Consider the following 18646-nt stretch of genomic DNA (forward strand, 5'->3'; position numbering starts at 1 on the left):
ATCAAGAGTTGAATGCTCAACTGACTAAGCCACCCGGGCGCCCCAAGACTAGTTTTTGTGTGCTCTGTATCCTACTGGTGGAAAAACCTACAGATCTAATGCCTTTAAGCATATTAAAAACACTATTTATTGGGCGCCTGGGTGGCTCAGATGGTTGAGCGTCTGCCTTCGGCTCAGGTCATGATCTCAGGGTCCTGGGATCGAGTCCCGCATCGGGCTCCCTGCTCCTTGGGAGCCTGCTTCTCCCTGTGCCTTTCTCTCTCGCTCTGTCTCTCATGAATTAAAAAAAAAAAAAAAAAAAAAAAAAAACCACTATTTATTGACTTTTATATTAAAAACTTAGAAACTTTTAGAAACTCAGGATTGAGTGGCTATATGTGTTAGAATGTGATCTGGAGGAAGGGTCCTGGGATCGAGCCCCACATCTGGCTCCCTGCTCAGTGGGAAGCCTGCTTCTCCTTCTCCCACTCCCCCTGCTTGTGTTCCCTCTCTCCCTGTGTCTCTCCGTCAAATAAATGAATAACATCTAAAAAAAAAAGAACAGTACTGTCCAGTAGAACTTCCTGTAGGGAAGGAAATACTCTATAGCTCTGCTGTCCGAGTTGGCAGCTAGTGAGCACTTGAAATGTGGTTTTTATGACTGAGGAACTGAATTTTAAAATTTTAGTTCATTTAAAAAATTTTAATTAATTTAAGTTTAGGTAACCACATGTGGCTAGTGGCCAGTGTATTTTGGATAGTGCAGCTTTAGAACGTTTGTCCATAGTAGTATTTAAACTCTCAAGGTTGTGGCAAGGATTGAAAGGAAATAGGAAGGATTCAAAGTAGCTAACAGTGGGCCTGAACCATAGTTTATATTCCATAAATAGTCCCTTCCTTATCACATTAAAAGTTGGAAATGATAAAAAATGAGATGTACATTAGCAGATAAGTTTATCAGTATACATACTGGTGATTGCTGGCACTTGCCCCGGATAGTGTCTTCTGCACTTGATCTTAGCCAAAAGGCCGAGAAGCGATCCAAATAGTGTCTTCTGGACCATGACAAATTCATGTTTACTTGATGCTCAGGGAATTTGGTGACCATCAGGATAGAGTCTTTTCTGTTTGTCTAACTGGGAGAATTTGATTATCTGCAAGCTTCTCAGAGGAAAGTGATGGTCTGTACTTTCACTCTGGCAATAATGTGAGAAACAAAACCTTTAACATGTTTGCTTTTTTTTCTTAGCTTGAAGGACGCCAATGATGTACCAATTCAGTGTGAAATCTCTCCTCTTATCTCCTATGCTGGAGAAGTAAGTTCGATTTGTTTTTTCCCTGTTCTTTTAAAAGTAGAATCCAGAGACTGTTTCATATTTAAGTAGAATTGCCGATTTCCCAGTGCCCTGCCCTGCTGATCCTGGCAATGAACAAAGAAGTTGCATTTGTTCTGAATTTTTTTTTTTTTTTTTTTGAGAATTCTTGTTACAGCTTTGCATCTGTCCCACAAGTGGGTTAGTTGCCATGAACAGAATGTTTAATATTTTATCCATTTCATTGACATATCGAAATGCAGTGGTCTTTCAAAAAAAATCAGCCTTGTGTTTTAGATAAATCATCTAGTTCTTTTTTTTTTTTTTGATTGAAATATAGTTGACCCACAGTATTAATTTCAGGTGTGCAACATAGTGATTCCCCAAGTCTACACATTCTGTGCTCACAAGTGTAGCTACCATCTGTCACCACACAACGTGATTACGGGATCACTGACTATATATATTCTCTAGGCTGTGCCTTTCATCCCCGTGACTTATTCATCCCGGAACCAGAAGTCTCTGCCTACCACTTTCCTTCACCCATTTTGCCCATCCCCTTATCCCCTCCCCTCTGGCCACCATCAGATTGTTCTCTGTATTTATGGGTTGTCTGGCTTTTTAAAACGTAGTATAATTTTTCCTCTTAAAGGGTTATTTTGTTCATACACTTGGTACTCTCACTTTTAAGACTGGGAGATTTAGGCATTCCTACTCTTCTAATTAATATTTTTTCTGGAGATTCTTGTCAGATTGCTTAATTTCCGCATCAGAGACAGCCACACTGCTTAGAAAGTTAACTCTATTGGGTAATGGTGATAAGAAGAATGACTAACATCTTATTAACTTTAGAAATTATAATCAGAGTAATTTTCCTTTCTTTGTTGTTTATTTTATGCTTCTATAAATTGGTCATTAAGCTCAGTTTAAAAAGTATATGAAATAGGTTTTAAATTCTACATCTCATCCAACTTTTTGGCATCTATGCTTTAAATCTTTATTATAGTCACTAAGTCCAGTCTTGTATGACTAGTGCCCACTAATTTTCTAACTATGTTTCATTTTAACCCTTTTTTCAGGGAATAGAAAGTTATGTGGCAGATAAAGAATTCCATGCACCTTTAATCATTGATGAGAATGGAGTTCACGAATTGGTGAAGAATGGTATATGAACCAGAAACCAAGTTCACCACAGTAAGAATAGCTTTTATTTTTGATAGACCAACTGTGAACCTCAGGACCTCTCCTGGAATACTCACGTTTGAATATCCACAGGGTTTCACCTTGTTTGTTGAACTCTTACAACTACTCCATATTCCCTAAGATCCAGATGACCGAGCTTCAGAAAGCATTTTTATGATTTTCAACTCATTGAAGGTCTTATTTATATTTTTTAACTGTGTGATTTTTTTCCGAGCCAAGGAAAACATTGGCCATCCAGGAAATTTCCTACAGCTTGGTATAGTCAGGGTGTTCAACATCACTGTACTTGGAGCTGGAAACATTTGTTTTCGAAGTTGTACATAGTAATAATATGTCCTTGTAAGTGTTGAAAGGTTTCTATGGTACTAAAAGTTTGTTTTATTTTATCAAAAATTAAATTTTTTTAAGAAAATAATTGGACAGTAAAATAAACATTTCTTCTTGTCTCTGGAGTGTCATTTGTACCTTGAGGAAGTTATTCCACTAGGAAATATGAAACTTGGGAGAAACTTTGAGATAGTACAAGAAACCAAATTGGCACTCCAGGGAGATGGTGGCCCCACAGGTTTTGAAGGAATCCCTATCTTTGGATTGTATCCTCCTATCACTTTATAACAGTGGCTCTGAACCAGAGATGACATGCCCCCTGCAAGAGGCATTTGGCAATGTCGCAACCGAGATGGTGGGATGGTGGTTCTGACGTGTAACAAGAGAGGCCAGGGATGATCCTAGACGTCCTGCGGTGCAGAGGGCAGACTCCCGCAGCAAAGAATTATCTGGCTCACACTGTCAGTACTGTTGAGGTTGAGAAACCTTGTTTCATATCATTGGTTTATTCTCTTACCCAAATATGTGGTGGCACTTAGGAATTCAGAAGAACACAGTTCTGGCCTTTCCCCCGGCGAGTTAATCACTCCCACTTCAGGTTTTCTTTGTTCATCTAGAGGATGAAAAATCGGCGAGGTGGGGCGGGGGGGGTGGGGTGGGGAGGGTTCCTTAAAATATGTGCCATAGATCATTGCACATAGTAAGGGTTAAAAATGTAGTTTGCATGAAAATATTGAGCTTTATAAGTGCATTTTATATAGCATTTAAGTATTGACCAAAGCATAAAATTTAACTTCTGAATAAATGAAAAATTCTAAAGATTATGTCTAGAGAAGAAATTAGTCAATTTTATCTTTCACTGACCAGTTGTCACTAGATGGAATGTTATAGGTGGGTCTTTTCTCTCTGAAAGTATAGATTTTAAGGATCACTTTTTAGAAAGTATATGGTATTTGTATCTAAATTTATTTTTTGTCCTAAGGTGTAGGTAGTGTGTCTAGCATATTTTCTCTTTTTATTTCAATAACAGCCCAGTTTTGCTGTTGTTGTCCATTCCATTTCTCAAAAAGACTTGTGAGGTTTGGGTTCTCCATCAGAACAAGCTCCACATCGATCGTGAGGACAGAACCACAGGGTGGTAGCACCTGAACGGTACGCCTCATTTCCTTTTTTCTGGACCTTCATCTGCGGTTTTCCCTCTCCCCATCTTTAAATAAGCTTGCACCAAACCAGGAAGGGGATGGCGGGCGGCATGGGATGGGGGTCGTGGCTTTGCTGGAGAAGAGTGGCGGCCCAGGGACACTGGGTCCCATGAGGGTGGAGAGTCTGGTAGCCTCGGGGCTGTGAAATTACCAGGTGGTAGCATGATGCACCTTCAGGAATCCTTGTTGAATAATCGTTCTAATTTGGAAAATACAGAATTGGGTAAAATGGTTATAAAAATATGAATTAGAGTCATTTGGCAGCAGTGTGGTAGAATTTACATGAGAGTTAATCTCTTTGAGTCTGGTTGAAATCACCCTTGCAAATGTGTCAGGAACTTTACTGATAGTCACAAATGAACATATATTTGATTTTTGTTCCTCAGTTTCCCTCTTGCTGCTTGAAATTGATCCAGTTTTGACATCTATAAAGGAATTACTAGGGACATTTACAGGAAGATGAACAAAATTTTATTTTCCAATTTCTAGCCCTTCTCTCCCACAAAATTTGGGCTGTTATTGGCAACAGTGTGGGCTCATTGCTAACCCCAGCTTACTATCTGCAGTGTTTCCTCTTGATAATTCGTCATGGTACGGTCAGATCTCAGTTATCTAGGTAAAATGAGGCAAGGAAAAAGGCATAATCCAAGAGAGTGACTAAAACACAAGTCATTCTGTTGGCTTGGAAGTCTGTTTTCCTACTGGCCAAGACTGATGCTTTTGCACTTCATGGCCCTCTTGAGAACCCCAGTTTAGGGAAGGCATGTTGGGAAGTGATGGGGTGAGTCAGCCAATGAGGGCCGAGTGTAGATCACATGCCCAGCACTCTGGGCACACAGAGCCCTCTCCTTCCACAGCCTGCATTCTGGTTCAGGTGATAAAATGAACCCACTTAAACAAGGCAAAGATAATTTAGTACTAAAATGTAAGGAATCAACTTCAGTGGAAGTTAAACAAAGGTCATCACTATGAACTGGAGTTTGGTAAAGCAGAACTTCTCAACAAAGAACCCTGTCATTTTGAGAGTAGAGCTACTATGCCTTTCTCAAATTAGGGTCAGAGGTTTATGTTCTAACAGAAAAAGGTACCTTAATAATTCTAACATGTATTATGAAAAACCAGTGAGGTTTTTACTAATCAGAACCATGTTTTGCTCATAGTAAGCTCTCAAATAATTTAACTCTGATCTATTGGATTTAGTTGCCTTAAAATCAAATGTATATTGTGATTCAGATACGGATTATTAAAGGGAGTTTGGTTATTGTGGGGAGAAGGGGTTACTTAGCTGCATCAAAGTTGCCAGGTGATGCCCAAGTTGTAGGGTTAGTGAACAGACCTGTAACAGTGATTTTCTGAGTGTGTTCCCCTGACTGGGTACATCAGTGTCACCTGGAAACTTGTTAGAAACGCACATTTGCAGAATCCCTGCATTACACATTTGTAGGTGAGGCCTAGAAACTTGTGTTCACATGAACCCTCCAGGTGATTCTGATGTACACCAAAGTTTGGGAACCACTGCTCTAAGAAGGCCAACCAAAAGGTCAGGAGTGTTACAAAAAAGAGAACACACACTAGGGGAAAACAGAGAGGCCAGTGTTCGTGAAGCCCGGAGTAGGGTAAGCTGGAAACCAAATAGGTATGTCTTATGTGAGCTTTACTCTGAAATACCAAGGGAATGGTACTGATGGTAGTAAGAGTGAAGATGGTGCTAGCAAGACCTGACCAGGACTGTTGGAATTGCTAGGACAATGGTTTCTAAACACTTCGGATTCTCTGAATCACTTGGAGAGATTAAAACAAACAAACACTCTAGTTGTAGAGGTGGTGATTCTCAGTCTGGTGAGAGCCTGAGTAGCTAATTTTATAAAAAGCACTAGATGATTCCAGAGTGCAGCTAGGAGTGAGAATCACGACTTGATTTAGAAATCATCAGTCAAGGACGAGGGGAAAAGGAGTTTGGATGTGTTCTGGCTTTGAAAAATCAGAAAAGGGAGGCGAAGAGTGAAGAACATTTCACTTGAGAAGAACAGCACAAACAGGAAAGGCAGCTGGGGCCCAGGAACACGTATTCTGGGGATGATTCCATTTTGCAAAGACCTCGGACTGCGGAAAGAACCACCCTAATTGGGCTCTTTCTAAATTGTATCCCTTCCGATTCATAGCATTTCCTAAAGCTAGAGTGAGGGTGGTGTAGGGGAAAAGAGAAAGTGAGTGAATAATTTGGTTTAAAAATAGGAGTTTCAGGCTGAATGAGAAATAAAAAGGAAAATACTGTGGTAAGGTGATGGCATGACGGGTGGGTTTTTCCTCTGAATTTCATAAATCTTCGGATGATGCATTCTTTGGAATTTTATGATAAAAAGTTATATCTTTTGTAAAGGCTCAAAGTATAAATAAACCAAGGGTAGTCACATTAACCAGTTAGGTGCAGCTGCAAGAGGACTTGGGGGTAAAATTGGCTGTGGTGAGGTGGGGGGGAGGGGAATACAGGTGTACCTTCAGATAATGGAATGTGGACAGGGCACCATTGGAGTGGGAGGCAACTCGGTCTTATATGCTGTTATCTCTGACCTTGGCTCTTACTTGGAGTGTCCTCAGTTGTGACTTATGATAATGTCTTAATTTGGAGGGACGTACAAAGCAAATATACTGTGTGAATTCAAGGTAATGCGCTTTGAGAGAAAGCCTTTCTGCAGGAGGCTTAACAGGAGTTCTCTGGCGGAATATATGAATTCAGGATTACGTTACACGCTCTTAAAGATGAGAGGCCTAAGAGGCTTGCCAAAAGCTCAGTGAGTCAGTGGTGACACCAAATATGTTTACATAGACAGTGTTTTAAAAGTTCTGAACCAAGTTAGAAGGACAACGTAAGAACAGAAAGTCTGTTATTACAGTTTCATGACTCACTGTTTCCACATGCGCTCTCATTTCTATCTCAGTGATTCTACTTCTCAGGAAGTGTTCTTTCTCATTTTCTTCTAGTGGGCAAAGTTTTGTTTTGTTTTACACAATGATGTGTAGAACTCACAATGTACATATTTTACACAGCAAAATCTAGAGTAACATAGGTGATGTGTAGGAGATTGAACTGAGACTTGATAGGTTTCCTTTTAAAGTTTAAAATTTCTCCTAATTTATATACTTCCAAAGGGATTGAAATTTGACAGAGATTAAATCTCATGAACATAACATAGTGAGTATCAAGTAGAGATAACTATGGCCCATACCTTGGGGCCCTTAACCATGTGCCAGGCCCTGCTTGAAGCAGTTCGTCTACGTCATCTCATTTAATCCTTATTACTTTCCTTTGAGGTGTGAACTTTTATTGTCTAGTCCATAAACTAGTGAGAAGCCAAGCTGGAAATTGAACCCAAAGTCTGAATCCAGAGACCTATTCTTTTTCACTTTTTTACTTAAAAATTTAAAATATACACAGTAGTAGAGAATAGAATAATGGCCAATCCTGTTTCATTTAATTCTCACCTTCAATGCCCCCATGGAATTATTTTATAATCAATTCTGTGTGTTGGATGTAATACTGCAGTATACATCTAAGATAGAATCTTGTTTGTGCATATATATACACACAACTTAAAAACCTTAATAATTAATGCTTCTTTAACATCATCTGCCACGCACTGAATGTTTGTATCCCCCCCACCCTCCACCCCATTCATATGTTGAACACTAACCCTTAATGGGATATTAGGAGGTGGGGTATTTGGGAGGTCATGGAGGTGGAGTCCTCATAAATGGAATCAGTGTCCTTATAAAAGAGACCCCGGGGAGCTCCCTTATTGCTTCCACCATTTGAGGACACAACGAGATGATGACCATCCATCTGTGAACCAGGAAGTGGACACTCACCAGACACCACATCTGCCAGTGCCGTGATCTTGGACTTCCCAGCCTCCAGGACCGGGAGAAATAAAGTTCTGTTTAGAAGTCACTCAGTCTGTGGTGTTTTTGTTACAGGAGCCTGAATGGACTAAGACGTCATCAAATAAGATCCAGCAAGTGTTCAATTGTCCCTGAGTTGACATAAATTTCTTTTTAATATTGGTTCATTTGAATCAGGTTTTAAAGTCCACTTACTGTCTTGACTGTTATGTCTCTTAAATGTTTTTTAATTTGTGCAGGTCCTCCCCTTTTTTTTTTAATATATGTATTTATTTCTTTGGCAAAAACTGGTAATTCTTCCAGTGTTGTTTTGTAGATTTTGGATTTTATTTCCATGTTAACAGCTTCCTCTATCTTCCATATTTCATGAAAACTAGTTGTATCTGAGGCTTGATCAGTTTCAGGTTCATTTTTTTTCCCCCCTTAAAAACTTTATAGATGGTTCTGTGTATTTTCTATTGAATCTGACTGGAAGGCACGTAAGTGTCTTTGTGACATGAAGATTGATTGGTGTTTTGTTTTGTTTTTTAAGTTTTTATCCGAAAGAGAGAGCACGAGCAGGGGGAGCCTCGGGGGAGAAGCAGGCTCCCTGCTCAGCAGGGAGCCCGACAGAGGGCTTGATCCCAGGACCCTGAGATCATGACCCGAGCCGAAGGTAGATGCTTAACTGACTGAGCCACCCAGGCACTCTGATTGGCGTTCTTAATGTAGGCCTGATCCAGCCATCATAAAGTCCCCACCTACCTTTCATCTAATGTCTTAGCAACTACTAAGCCTGGTTCCAAGATCCATTATTTCATTAGGGGCTGAAAAATGAGATTTTCCTATCACTTCTTTTGTATTTATTAGCAAGAATTATTTATAAAGAAACACTTCCATCAATTGTTTGATTACCTAACATGGCAGAAGCAGGATAAATGCTTGAATGTTTCCTTTTACCAGTTTCCAGAATAAAGTGCTCTGCCCCAGCACTCTTCAAAGGTGGCCAGTGAAGTCCTGCCTAATCCTGAATATTATTATGAACTCAGTGATTTTTAAAAATATGTTTGATGTGTTTCCATCCATTACAGACATTATTAGTTTTGGCCAGTGAACCCCTCCGATTTGGCTCCTGTGTCCTGACATAACTCTAGTATTCCTTTGTAGCTTCTTTGCCTTCTGGTGTGGTAAGATGTCTCAGGATCAACTTGAACATTTCCAGACCTACCTTAGACAGATTTTTTTTGTTTTTGAATACCAGTTTAGATATTTTATAAAATATATTAACTCATTTGTTGTGACACATTTACTTTTTTGACTTTAGGGGAAATCCTTGCAATGAAAATTTAGATTTATAAATCCAAATTTGTGTAATTAAGTCTGCACTCTCGGACCACAGGGCTGAGACCACATTCTAGAAAGATCCAGCCCTCTTTTAGATGAGGGTATAAATAACGACTGTAGTCAGGGGATGTGCCAGGAGTCAGTTTCTAGGAACCATGACCCACACTCTTCTCTCCATGTTCCCAGAGTCCGTGACTCAACCTAGTGCAAGTTGAATGTGGATAATTCCTACAAACTTCAAATGAGACTGTAAGCCCGTTCCAGAGAGAGGTACTCAGTGGTGCCCAGCACTGGAAGGGAGTCCAACTTGCCAAAGGAAGCCATTTCTCCAAAAAACTTTGGTTCCTTATAATAGGGTATGGTATTTAGATGCTATAATCTGGGCACTAGGAATATTGCTAGAGGTTTTAGGCCTTTTTAGAGGACTGAGCCAGAAAATACATCTTGTTTGTTTTGAAAAGGAAAAATATATGAGTTTATACTGATTAATTCCAATTTTTAAAAATAACGTACTTCTTTGATTTTATGTTTATATCTCTTTTTAAGATGAAAATCTTGGTTCCTAACAAAGTATTTGTTTTTTAAGATTTTATGGAGGGGGAGGGGCAAAGGGAGAAGCAGACTCCCCGCTGAGCAGGGAGCCTGATGCGGGGCTCAATCCCAAGACGCTGAGATCATGACCTGAACCAAAAGCAGATGCTTAACCAACTGAGTCACCCATGAGCCCCTGTAATTATTTATTTTCAAAATATTACTGTGATGGTTAATTTTGTGTGTCAACTTGGTTGGGCCATGGTGCCCAGATACTTGGCCAAACATTATTCTGGATGTTTCTGTGGGGGTCTTTTGGGTAAGTTTAACATTTAAATTGTTGGGTTTTGAATAAAGCAGATTGGCCTTCACTAGGTAGGTGGGCCTTGTTCAATCAGTTGAAGACCTTAGTAAAACAAAGACTGACTTCTGGACAAGAAGGATTTCTGTTAGCAGATGGCCTTTGAACTTGAATTGCAACATTGGCTCTTCCCTGGGTCTCCAGCCTGCTGGACTAACCTGCAGATTTTGGACTTAACCAGTCTTCACAATTACAGGATTTGATTCCTTAAAATAAATTTCTATATACCCACATCCTTTTGGTTCTTTTTCTCTGGAGCTTAAGGGAAACTTGTTGGAACTTCCATTTCTAATGAAGACGGAATAAACAGAGACTAGATTTGCCCCTCCCATCTGAAACAACTGATAAACCAGATAAAATAAATGAAACAATGGTACTGAAGACATTGGACATCAGGCAATGAAGGTCTGTGATTCCTGGAAGACGGCACAAATGAAGTAAGCTCTATGGTTGTCCCAAGTTGCTGCCTGTAGAGAATCTTCAGGCCATACCACAGCATGGAGGAACCAGGAAATACCTGGCTATCTCCCTGAGTTGAGAGGATGGAGCTCAGGGAAGCCAAGGTGGCTAGAGTTCATAGGGTAGCATACTAGAGAAGAGAGAGGTGCGTGAAGAAAAGGCTAGAGGTCTGCAAAAGCAACCCTTTGAATATTCAGTTGAGTATGATCTGCATACACGTGTGTAAAGAAGCTATTTGTTTCCACATATAAGTGAAATCATGTAACATTTGTCTTTTTCTGTCTGAATTGTTGAATCACTAAATTGTGCACCTAAAAATGGGATATTGTATGTCAACTGTACTTAAATATAAAAATAAATGGTGAAGAACAAAACACTTGAGGCTGAGGAAAGAACTGTCTGAAAAGATTGAACAGTGTCTGGAGTGGAAAACCTCGTAATTCACAGGGTGTTGGGTAGAGTACAAAGAAGGGACCTGCCTAGACTAAATGCAGTTCCTGTCCAACCTAACAAAGCTTAAAAACAAGGCCTGAAAGGATTAAACTGTTTCTGTGTAATTTAATGGTGCCTGTATTATTATTTTTTTATTGCTGCATACTACACATTTATTTTCTTACAGTTTCTAGGGATTAGTAATCCATGGAATGGCTTAGCTGGATGGCTCAGGTTCTCCCGAGGTTGCAATCCGATAGCCAACATGGCAATCATCTGTAGGTTTGACTAGGGCTAGAGAATCTGATGCTAATCTCACTCATATGGCTATTGGCAAAGGCCTTAGTGTATTCACCATGTAGGCCTCTGCATAGGGCAGCTTATGACATGGAAGCTGGCTTTTCTCAACATGAGTGATCCAAGCAAGAGAGAGAGCAAGCAAGATGGAAGCCACGGTGTTTTTTATAAGCTGATTTGTCAGAAGTGACATAGCAACTCTTCTACAATATTGTATTGGTTAGCTCAAGGGAGGCAGAGATCATTAGGCTGATCATCTTAGAGGCTGTCTACCACAAAGAGATGTGAAATTCTTTAAAAAGTTTTAGTAAATCAAATCTAGTGATCTGTAAAATGAATGATGTTTTATAATAAAGTGGAGTTTATCCTAGAAATGCATGGTTGGCTTAACATTTGAAAATCAGTTAATGTAATTCATCATACTAATAGACTAAAAAAGACAAATTACAGATTCAGAAAATGCATTTCACAAAATCCAACATTCTTTCTTGATCAAAAGTTCACTGTACTAGGGATAGAGGGATAAATGTTATAAACAAAATCACGTTTGTAGAACCTACAGCTTAATATCACACTTAATGGTGAAAGACTATACTTTACCCCCGAAATCAGGAACAGGACAGTATGTTTGTCCTTACTACTTGTATTCAATGTTGCATGGAAGTATTAGCCAGTGCAATAAGGCAAGAAAAAGATATACAAGGCATACAGATTGGAAAGGAAGAAGTAAACCTATCTTTATTTGCAGATAACATGATCTGCATAGAAAATTCTATGGGATGTACACAAAAGTTATTAAAACTAAGTTGGTTTAGCAAGGTTGTAGGGTACAATATAAATATACAATAACTAATTGTATTTCCATATCCTAGCAACAGACATTGAAATTTAAAAAATATTATGTATAATGTCAGAATACATGACATATTTATGGATATATCTGACCACTGTGTGAAGGACCTGTATACTAAAAACTACAAACATTGCTGAGTGAAATTACAGAAACAAGTCAGAAGATTCAGTGTTGTTAAGATGTAAATTCTCCCCAAACTGATTCATAGATTCAACTTAATCCCAATTACTGTCCATGCCAGCAGCCCTTTTTTTTTTGCAGAAATTAACAAGATTCTAAAGTGTATATGGAAATGTAAAGCCTCAACAACTTTTTTTTTAAAGATTTTTTTTTTATTTATTAGAGATAGCAAGAGCAGGAACACAAGCAGGGGGAGTGGGAGAGGGAGAAGCAGGCTTCCTGTGAAGCAGGGAGCCCAATGTGGGGCTCGATCGCAGGACCCTGGAATCATGACCTGAGCCGAAGGCAGACGCTTAACAACTGAGCCCCCCAGACACCCCTAGCCTCAACAACTTTGAAGAGGAAGGACAAAGGTGGAGAACTTATGACTGATTCTAAGACTTATTGTAAAGCTACAGTAATCAAGATAGTATGGTAATGATGACAAGGTAGACAAATAGTCAATAGGACAGAATAGGGTCTAGAAGTAGACCTCATATACAGTCAATTGATTTTCAACCAAGTGCTGAGGCATTTCAGTGGAGAAAGAACAGTCTTTTTAACAAATGATCCTGGAACAATTAGATATCCATATGTAAAAAGGTGAACTTTTATCTATTCTTTGTCCTATGTGTAAAAATTAACTAAAAAATGGATCATAGACCTAAATGTAACACCCAAAACTATGAAACTTCTAGAAGAAAACAGAAGAAAATCTTGTGATCTGTGGTTAGACCAAAATTTCTTAACTATAGCACCAAAAGCATAATCCACAGGAGAAAAAAATAAAAATTTATTAAAACTAAGAACTTCTGTTCTTTGATAAGCACTGTTAAGAGAATGAAAACACACCATAGATTGTTAGAGGTTTGCAAATCACACGTCTGGTAAAGAACTTGTTTCCAGAATACATAAAGAACTCTCAAAACTCAATAATAAAAAAACAACCTGGGCGCTTGGGTGGCTCAGTCATTAAGCGTCTGCCTTCGGCTCAGGTCACAATCCCAGGGTCCTAGGATCGAGCCCCGCATTGGGCTCTCTGCTCTGCGGGAAGCCTGCTTCTCCCTTTTCTACTCCCCCTGCTTGTGTTCCCTCTCTCGCTGTGTCTCTCTCTGTCAAATAAATAAATCTTTTTAAAAAAAGAAAACAACCCAATTTTAAAAATGGACAAAAAGCTTGAACAGTTACTACACTAAGGCAGATATATTTATTGATAGCAAATAAGCACATGAAAAGGTGCTGAGCATCATTAGTTATTAGGCAAGTGGAAATGAAAACCATAATGGGGTACCATGACATCTATTAGAATGAAAAGAACTGACCGTACCAACAGTTGGCAAGGATGTGGAACTCTTATACGTTGCTGGAGCCAATATAAAATGGTGCTGCCATGTTGGAAAATAGTTTAGCAGGTTCTTAAAAAGTTACACATAAATTAAGCCTATTGCCTAGGAATAATGCTGGAAGAAAGTCAGACACAAAAGAGTACATACTATACTGTTCCATTTATATACATTGATCAAGAATTAACAAAATGAGTCTGGTGAAAAAGGTCAGAATAGTATTATCTACGGAAGGGATATCTACTGAGTTAAGAGTATGAGAGAGCCTACTGAGTGCTGGAAATGCTCTATATTTTGACAAGTGGTGGTTACAGATGGGCATATATTTGTAAGAATTCAAGCTGAATCCTTAAGATTTGTTCATTTCACTCTTTGAAGTTATACATCAAGAAGAAAAATTAGTATTCTACTCTCCCATGTATTTTGAAGTTTTAAAATACATTTAAAAATAATCCATTGGTCAAAGAGAAAGTTTAAATAACTTACCTATGATTCCATAATTTAGTAGATGGCACAGTAGGGATTAAAACCCCAAGTCAGTCTGACTCTAAAATCTGTGCTTTTACTTACTATGCTCTGCTTCCTGGCCCTCCTCCTCCTGACCCCAACAACATTCTGAAAAATGCTGTATCCACCAACTCTAGCTTTTGAATGAGAAAAGGAATGAAATAGTTGTGTGCTGCCAGTCTTACGCTGTCAAGATGGAGGAGGAATGGAAACAGCTAATAACAAAGGAGAGCAGTTGCTTTCAGTGAACTTCACAATGAACAACTGAAGTGAAAGGCAACTTGGTAAGAGATTGGTTTGGCCTGCAGGCCCAAAAGAGGAAGGGTCATAAGCACCACAAGAGAGAGACCAGATGATGATCAGGACCAGAAGGCTGTCACCAGGGTCATGCTTGTTAGTGTGAAATAAGGGGAATCACGACAAGGTTATGCAACACCAGCCTCAAGTCAGTTTGTGTTCCTGAGCCTACGCTACATTTCCTCTTTATTTATAGGAAAGTGTGTGTGTGTGTGTGTGTGTGTGTGTGTGTGTGTAGTTGCAGGGAATACCAAAGAGCAGTTCTGGGAATAACTAATCAACAGTCGAATTGGACTATATTTAGATAAGCATAATTGTTTCAGGGGAAAACTTTTTCTCATACTTTTCTCCCTCCCTGTATTGTATTCTCAGCACACATCTGTCCACTGTTCGTAAAAGACATAGCGAGGCGCAGTGCATTTGGCAGGCTGCATTTGGCACTGGTCAGTCTCGGCAGAGAAAAGCGCCCTGAGGACACTAAATTCCGTTCAATCCCATTTATTGAGCTGTTGGGAAGTGGGATGGGAATCTTGATAACTCGATTCTGGGGATTGAAAAGAAAAAGACATAACCGACAATTTGTGCCTTGGGTTGCAGGTGGGAGTTGAAAACTCTACCCCTGCAGAGAATCAAGTTGTAAGACCAACTGCTTTGCTTAGTGGTCTATTCTCAGAGAGATGAGAGTATCCAAATGGCGATCAAATGAAAGACCCATAGTACTCACTTGACCAGCTTCTACTAGGAAAGAGCTATTTTTGCCTCACGCTTCCATCCTTGTATCCATACAATGGCACTCCAGGGGACTCATTTCTGGAGCTGTCTGGAGTCCTTTGGAACATGGCAGCAGCCCTTGGCCCCCCCGAGGGTTCTACCTTAATTTGCCCTGCTGTCAGGGGGGCTGGAGTAAGCAAGACTTGACAGTAAGGATGAAGCCCTGGAGCCGAATGTATTTGCTTAAGCAGATTTTTATGGCTTGATTTCTCACTTAGTTTCTGAGTGCAGTCTAGCTAGTTCCTGTGAGTCAGCTGCGCCCTAGGGGGGTTTGTCCTGGCTGACTAGTTGCTGGAGGCCTTTGTAGCCTTCCTGGTAGGGTTCTTTCTGTGCAGCAGAGGGCAGCAATTTCAAATGCTCAGGCATTCGGACAAAACCGGGAGCTGGAGGTTCTAGAATGTTGGGATATGTATGTTTATCCCAGAATGCCAGCTAGAAGGCTCCGTGAGCCCACTTCCCACTCCAGATCAACATTTCCGGAGTGGTCCTGCCCCAGCTTGGCCCACACAAACGTGTCTCTGTTGTCACCACCTCCCCTGTGCGGAAGGCCGAAGCAATCACTTTGTCCAAGCATTTCATTTTACAGATGAGGCAGCCGAGGGCCAGAGAGGAGAGGTGACTGCCTCAAAGTCACAGTGTTAGTTAGTGGAAGTTCAGGCTAGATTCTAGGTCTGAGCTGGAGTTAGAATTCAGGGGTCATTATTGATAATTGAAGGTCTAGGTGTAGATAAAATGGTAGAGACCATAGAGTAAGATAAGGATGGGCAGGGTAGGACTGGGCCCAGGACCAAGTCCTAGAAATAGTGCCAACAGTATGGATTATAGAAATTAGTGAAACTTTCTTTATTCTCTTCAGATTTCATGCCAACAAAAGCCTTTTTGAAAACAGTGTCTGATAAATTCATTAATACTAAAATGTTACTTGACAGATTTAATGTTTACCTTTCTTGATGTGTTTAGAAAATTAAATGATACCCAAAGGATTATTTAAAAAATACCAATCCTCTGCCCCACCTATACTCAGCCTCCTCCCAGTCCTGTTCCCTAGAAGTAACCACTTCATTTTTATTTATTTATCTGAGAGAGAGAGAATGTGCTCGTGCACGCTGGGGTGGGGGTGGTGGTACAGACGGAGAGAGGGAGAGAGAATCCCAGACGGGCTCCACGCTCAGAGCAGAGCCTGTCATGGGGCTGGCTCCATCTCACGACCCTGAGATCATGACCTGAGCCAAAATCAAGAGTTGGATGCTTAACTGACTGAGCCATCCAGGCGCCCCTGGAAGTAACCACTTTAAATTCTTACTCTTGTAGCTTTTTAAGCATCTGCCTTCGGCTCAGATCATGATCCCAGAGTCCTGGGATCGAGTTCCGCATCGGGCTCCTTGTTCAGTGGGGAGCCTTCTTCCTCTCACTCTGCCACTCCCCCTGTTTGTTCTCTCTTTCTCTCTCTCTCGGACAAATAAATAAAATCTTTAAATTCTTGTAGCTTTTTCTTCTGGTATTTATTTCCATATTTTCGTATATATGTATTTCTATATATATATAGTCTTTGATTTATTAATTTGTCAGTTTTAGGCATTGTTAACTTTCTGTATAGTGGTTAAGGGCTTAGCTTTCTAATACCTTCCCTTACTGTCTCCCTTTGCCCTTCTAATAACCTCTCAGTATGATTATAGCACAATAGTTCATCAAATCAATATTAGCATTTGCAGTATTATGGTATATAAATACACCCCACAATTGCTTCAGACAGTGTACTATGATTATGATTTCTTTCACATACAACTTTTTGGTTTAACTTAGAGTTAATTTCCTCATTTTTCCCCACTTGCTTTGCTTTCTATTTACCTCCTGCTATTTTATGCAAATGCTCCAAACGGTCTGTCAAGTGCAAAGCAATTGTGTTTTCAAGATGTTCAAACACATCAGACATCCCTTCCACCTCCCTCTGTTCTCCCACATGGACTGGGTGTTCTCTAAGCCTGCTTCATGGCTTTTGTTCAGGTTTTGTCTTAGATGGCTTTACTATGTTGGATTCTCTGCATGTCTTCTTTGCTGGCTTACTCCCTTGCAATTATGGAGAACATACTCCAGTACTTTTGGAAATAAGGGTGCAGGACACATAAATTTGTTGAGCCCTTGCATACTTTAAAATATTTTTATTTACTGCTACACTTGATAGTTTGGTTGGGTACAATCTTCTAGGTTGAAAAAGATTTTCCTGCAGATTTGGAAGGCATTGATTTATAGTCTTCCAACTTCCAGTATAGCTTTTGAGAAATCTGAGGCAAGATGGATCTCTGTGTGTATTGTTTTCCCTCTATAAGCTTTGAGGTTCTTTATCTCTATTGTTCTGATTTCATGATAAAATTCCTTAGCATGAGACAGTTCTCATTAACTTTTTTGGATTCTGGGGGATGCTTTCAAACTTGGGATTCATGTCTTTCAACTCTGGGAAATCTTTTATATTATTTATTTGATAAATTCCTCCCCTTCATTCTTCTTCCTCTTTTTTTTTTTTTTTTTTTTAAACTCTGGTGAGATATTGGGCCTGCAGAATTTATCCTCTAATATCTTTTTTTTAAAGATTATTATTATTTTTTTTTCAGAGAGAGAGAGGGCACAAGCAGGGGGAGTAGCAGGCAGAGGGAGAAGCAGGCTCTCTGCTGAGCAGGGAGCCCGATGCCAGACTCCATCCCAGAACCCTGGGATCATGACCTGAACCAAAGGCAGCTGCTTAACCCACTGAGCCACCCAGGTGTCCCTTATCCTCTAATTTCTCATGTTTCCCAATTTCTTTTTCTTTTTGTTCTCTTTGCTGGAGGATTTCCTTATATTTCATTTATAACCCACTTTTCCTAAAGTTTTTTTTTTTATCTTGTCTATCACATTTATAGGAACTCTTCCTTAACCAATTATGTTTCTTTTTAAAACATAACATCCAGTTCTGATTTTATGTATAGTGTCACTCTTCAGCTTTCTTCCACAACAACAACATTTATCTTGAGGGTTTTTGTGTTGTGGAGGAGCCCTTTGTCTCGTCCCTGCCTGCTTGGCTCTGTGGGGCTTGTCAGTCCTACTTCTTAAGGGCCCCATGGGGACAATGTGGCTCACTTCTCATCCATCTCTCCCTGTGCAGGCACTTTAGTTTTAATGAAACTTTTGCTCTACTAAATGAGTTAACAATCCTCAATCCAATTTAACTTGCTAAAGTTTGTTGAAATTCTTGTTCACTGTGCTTCCTTCCCCATGTGGTCAATCCACCACATTTAATTAGGAAGCATTGTGTTATATTTTAGTAGTAGATGGAACTTTAAGTCAAAGAAAGAATTCTTAATTATGCATTTTCAGAAATAATAAGAGATTTGTGTGCGGGTTGGTGGGCATGG

General features: G+C 39.8%; 1 protein-coding gene across 7 annotated transcripts in view; it reads left to right on the plus strand.

Moving 5' to 3' along the window:
* Positions 1-5991, plus strand: part of UAP1 (UDP-N-acetylglucosamine pyrophosphorylase 1) — a 38347-nt gene extending 32356 nt beyond the window's left edge. For 6 of the 7 annotated variants that reach the window (XM_064593828.1, XM_064593829.1, XM_045876799.3 and 3 more), the window contains 2 exons: positions 1229-1295; positions 2372-2941. In XM_064593828.1, coding sequence (XP_064449898.1) covers positions 1229-1295; positions 2372-2464 — 160 coding nt within the window. In that variant the 3' untranslated portion in view covers positions 2465-2941. Of the gene's footprint in view, positions 1-1228; positions 1296-2371; positions 2942-3852 lie in introns of those variants that run through there. The other variant, XM_064593826.1, reaches the window with a different exon arrangement.
* Positions 5992-18646: the final 12655 nt, after the last annotated feature.

Source organism: Mirounga angustirostris, unplaced genomic scaffold (genome assembly GCF_029215605.1).
Source record: "Mirounga angustirostris isolate CCGP_5_RB_7025 unplaced genomic scaffold, mMirAng1.0.hap1 SCAF_6, whole genome shotgun sequence".
NCBI lineage: Eukaryota > Metazoa > Chordata > Mammalia > Carnivora > Phocidae > Mirounga > Mirounga angustirostris.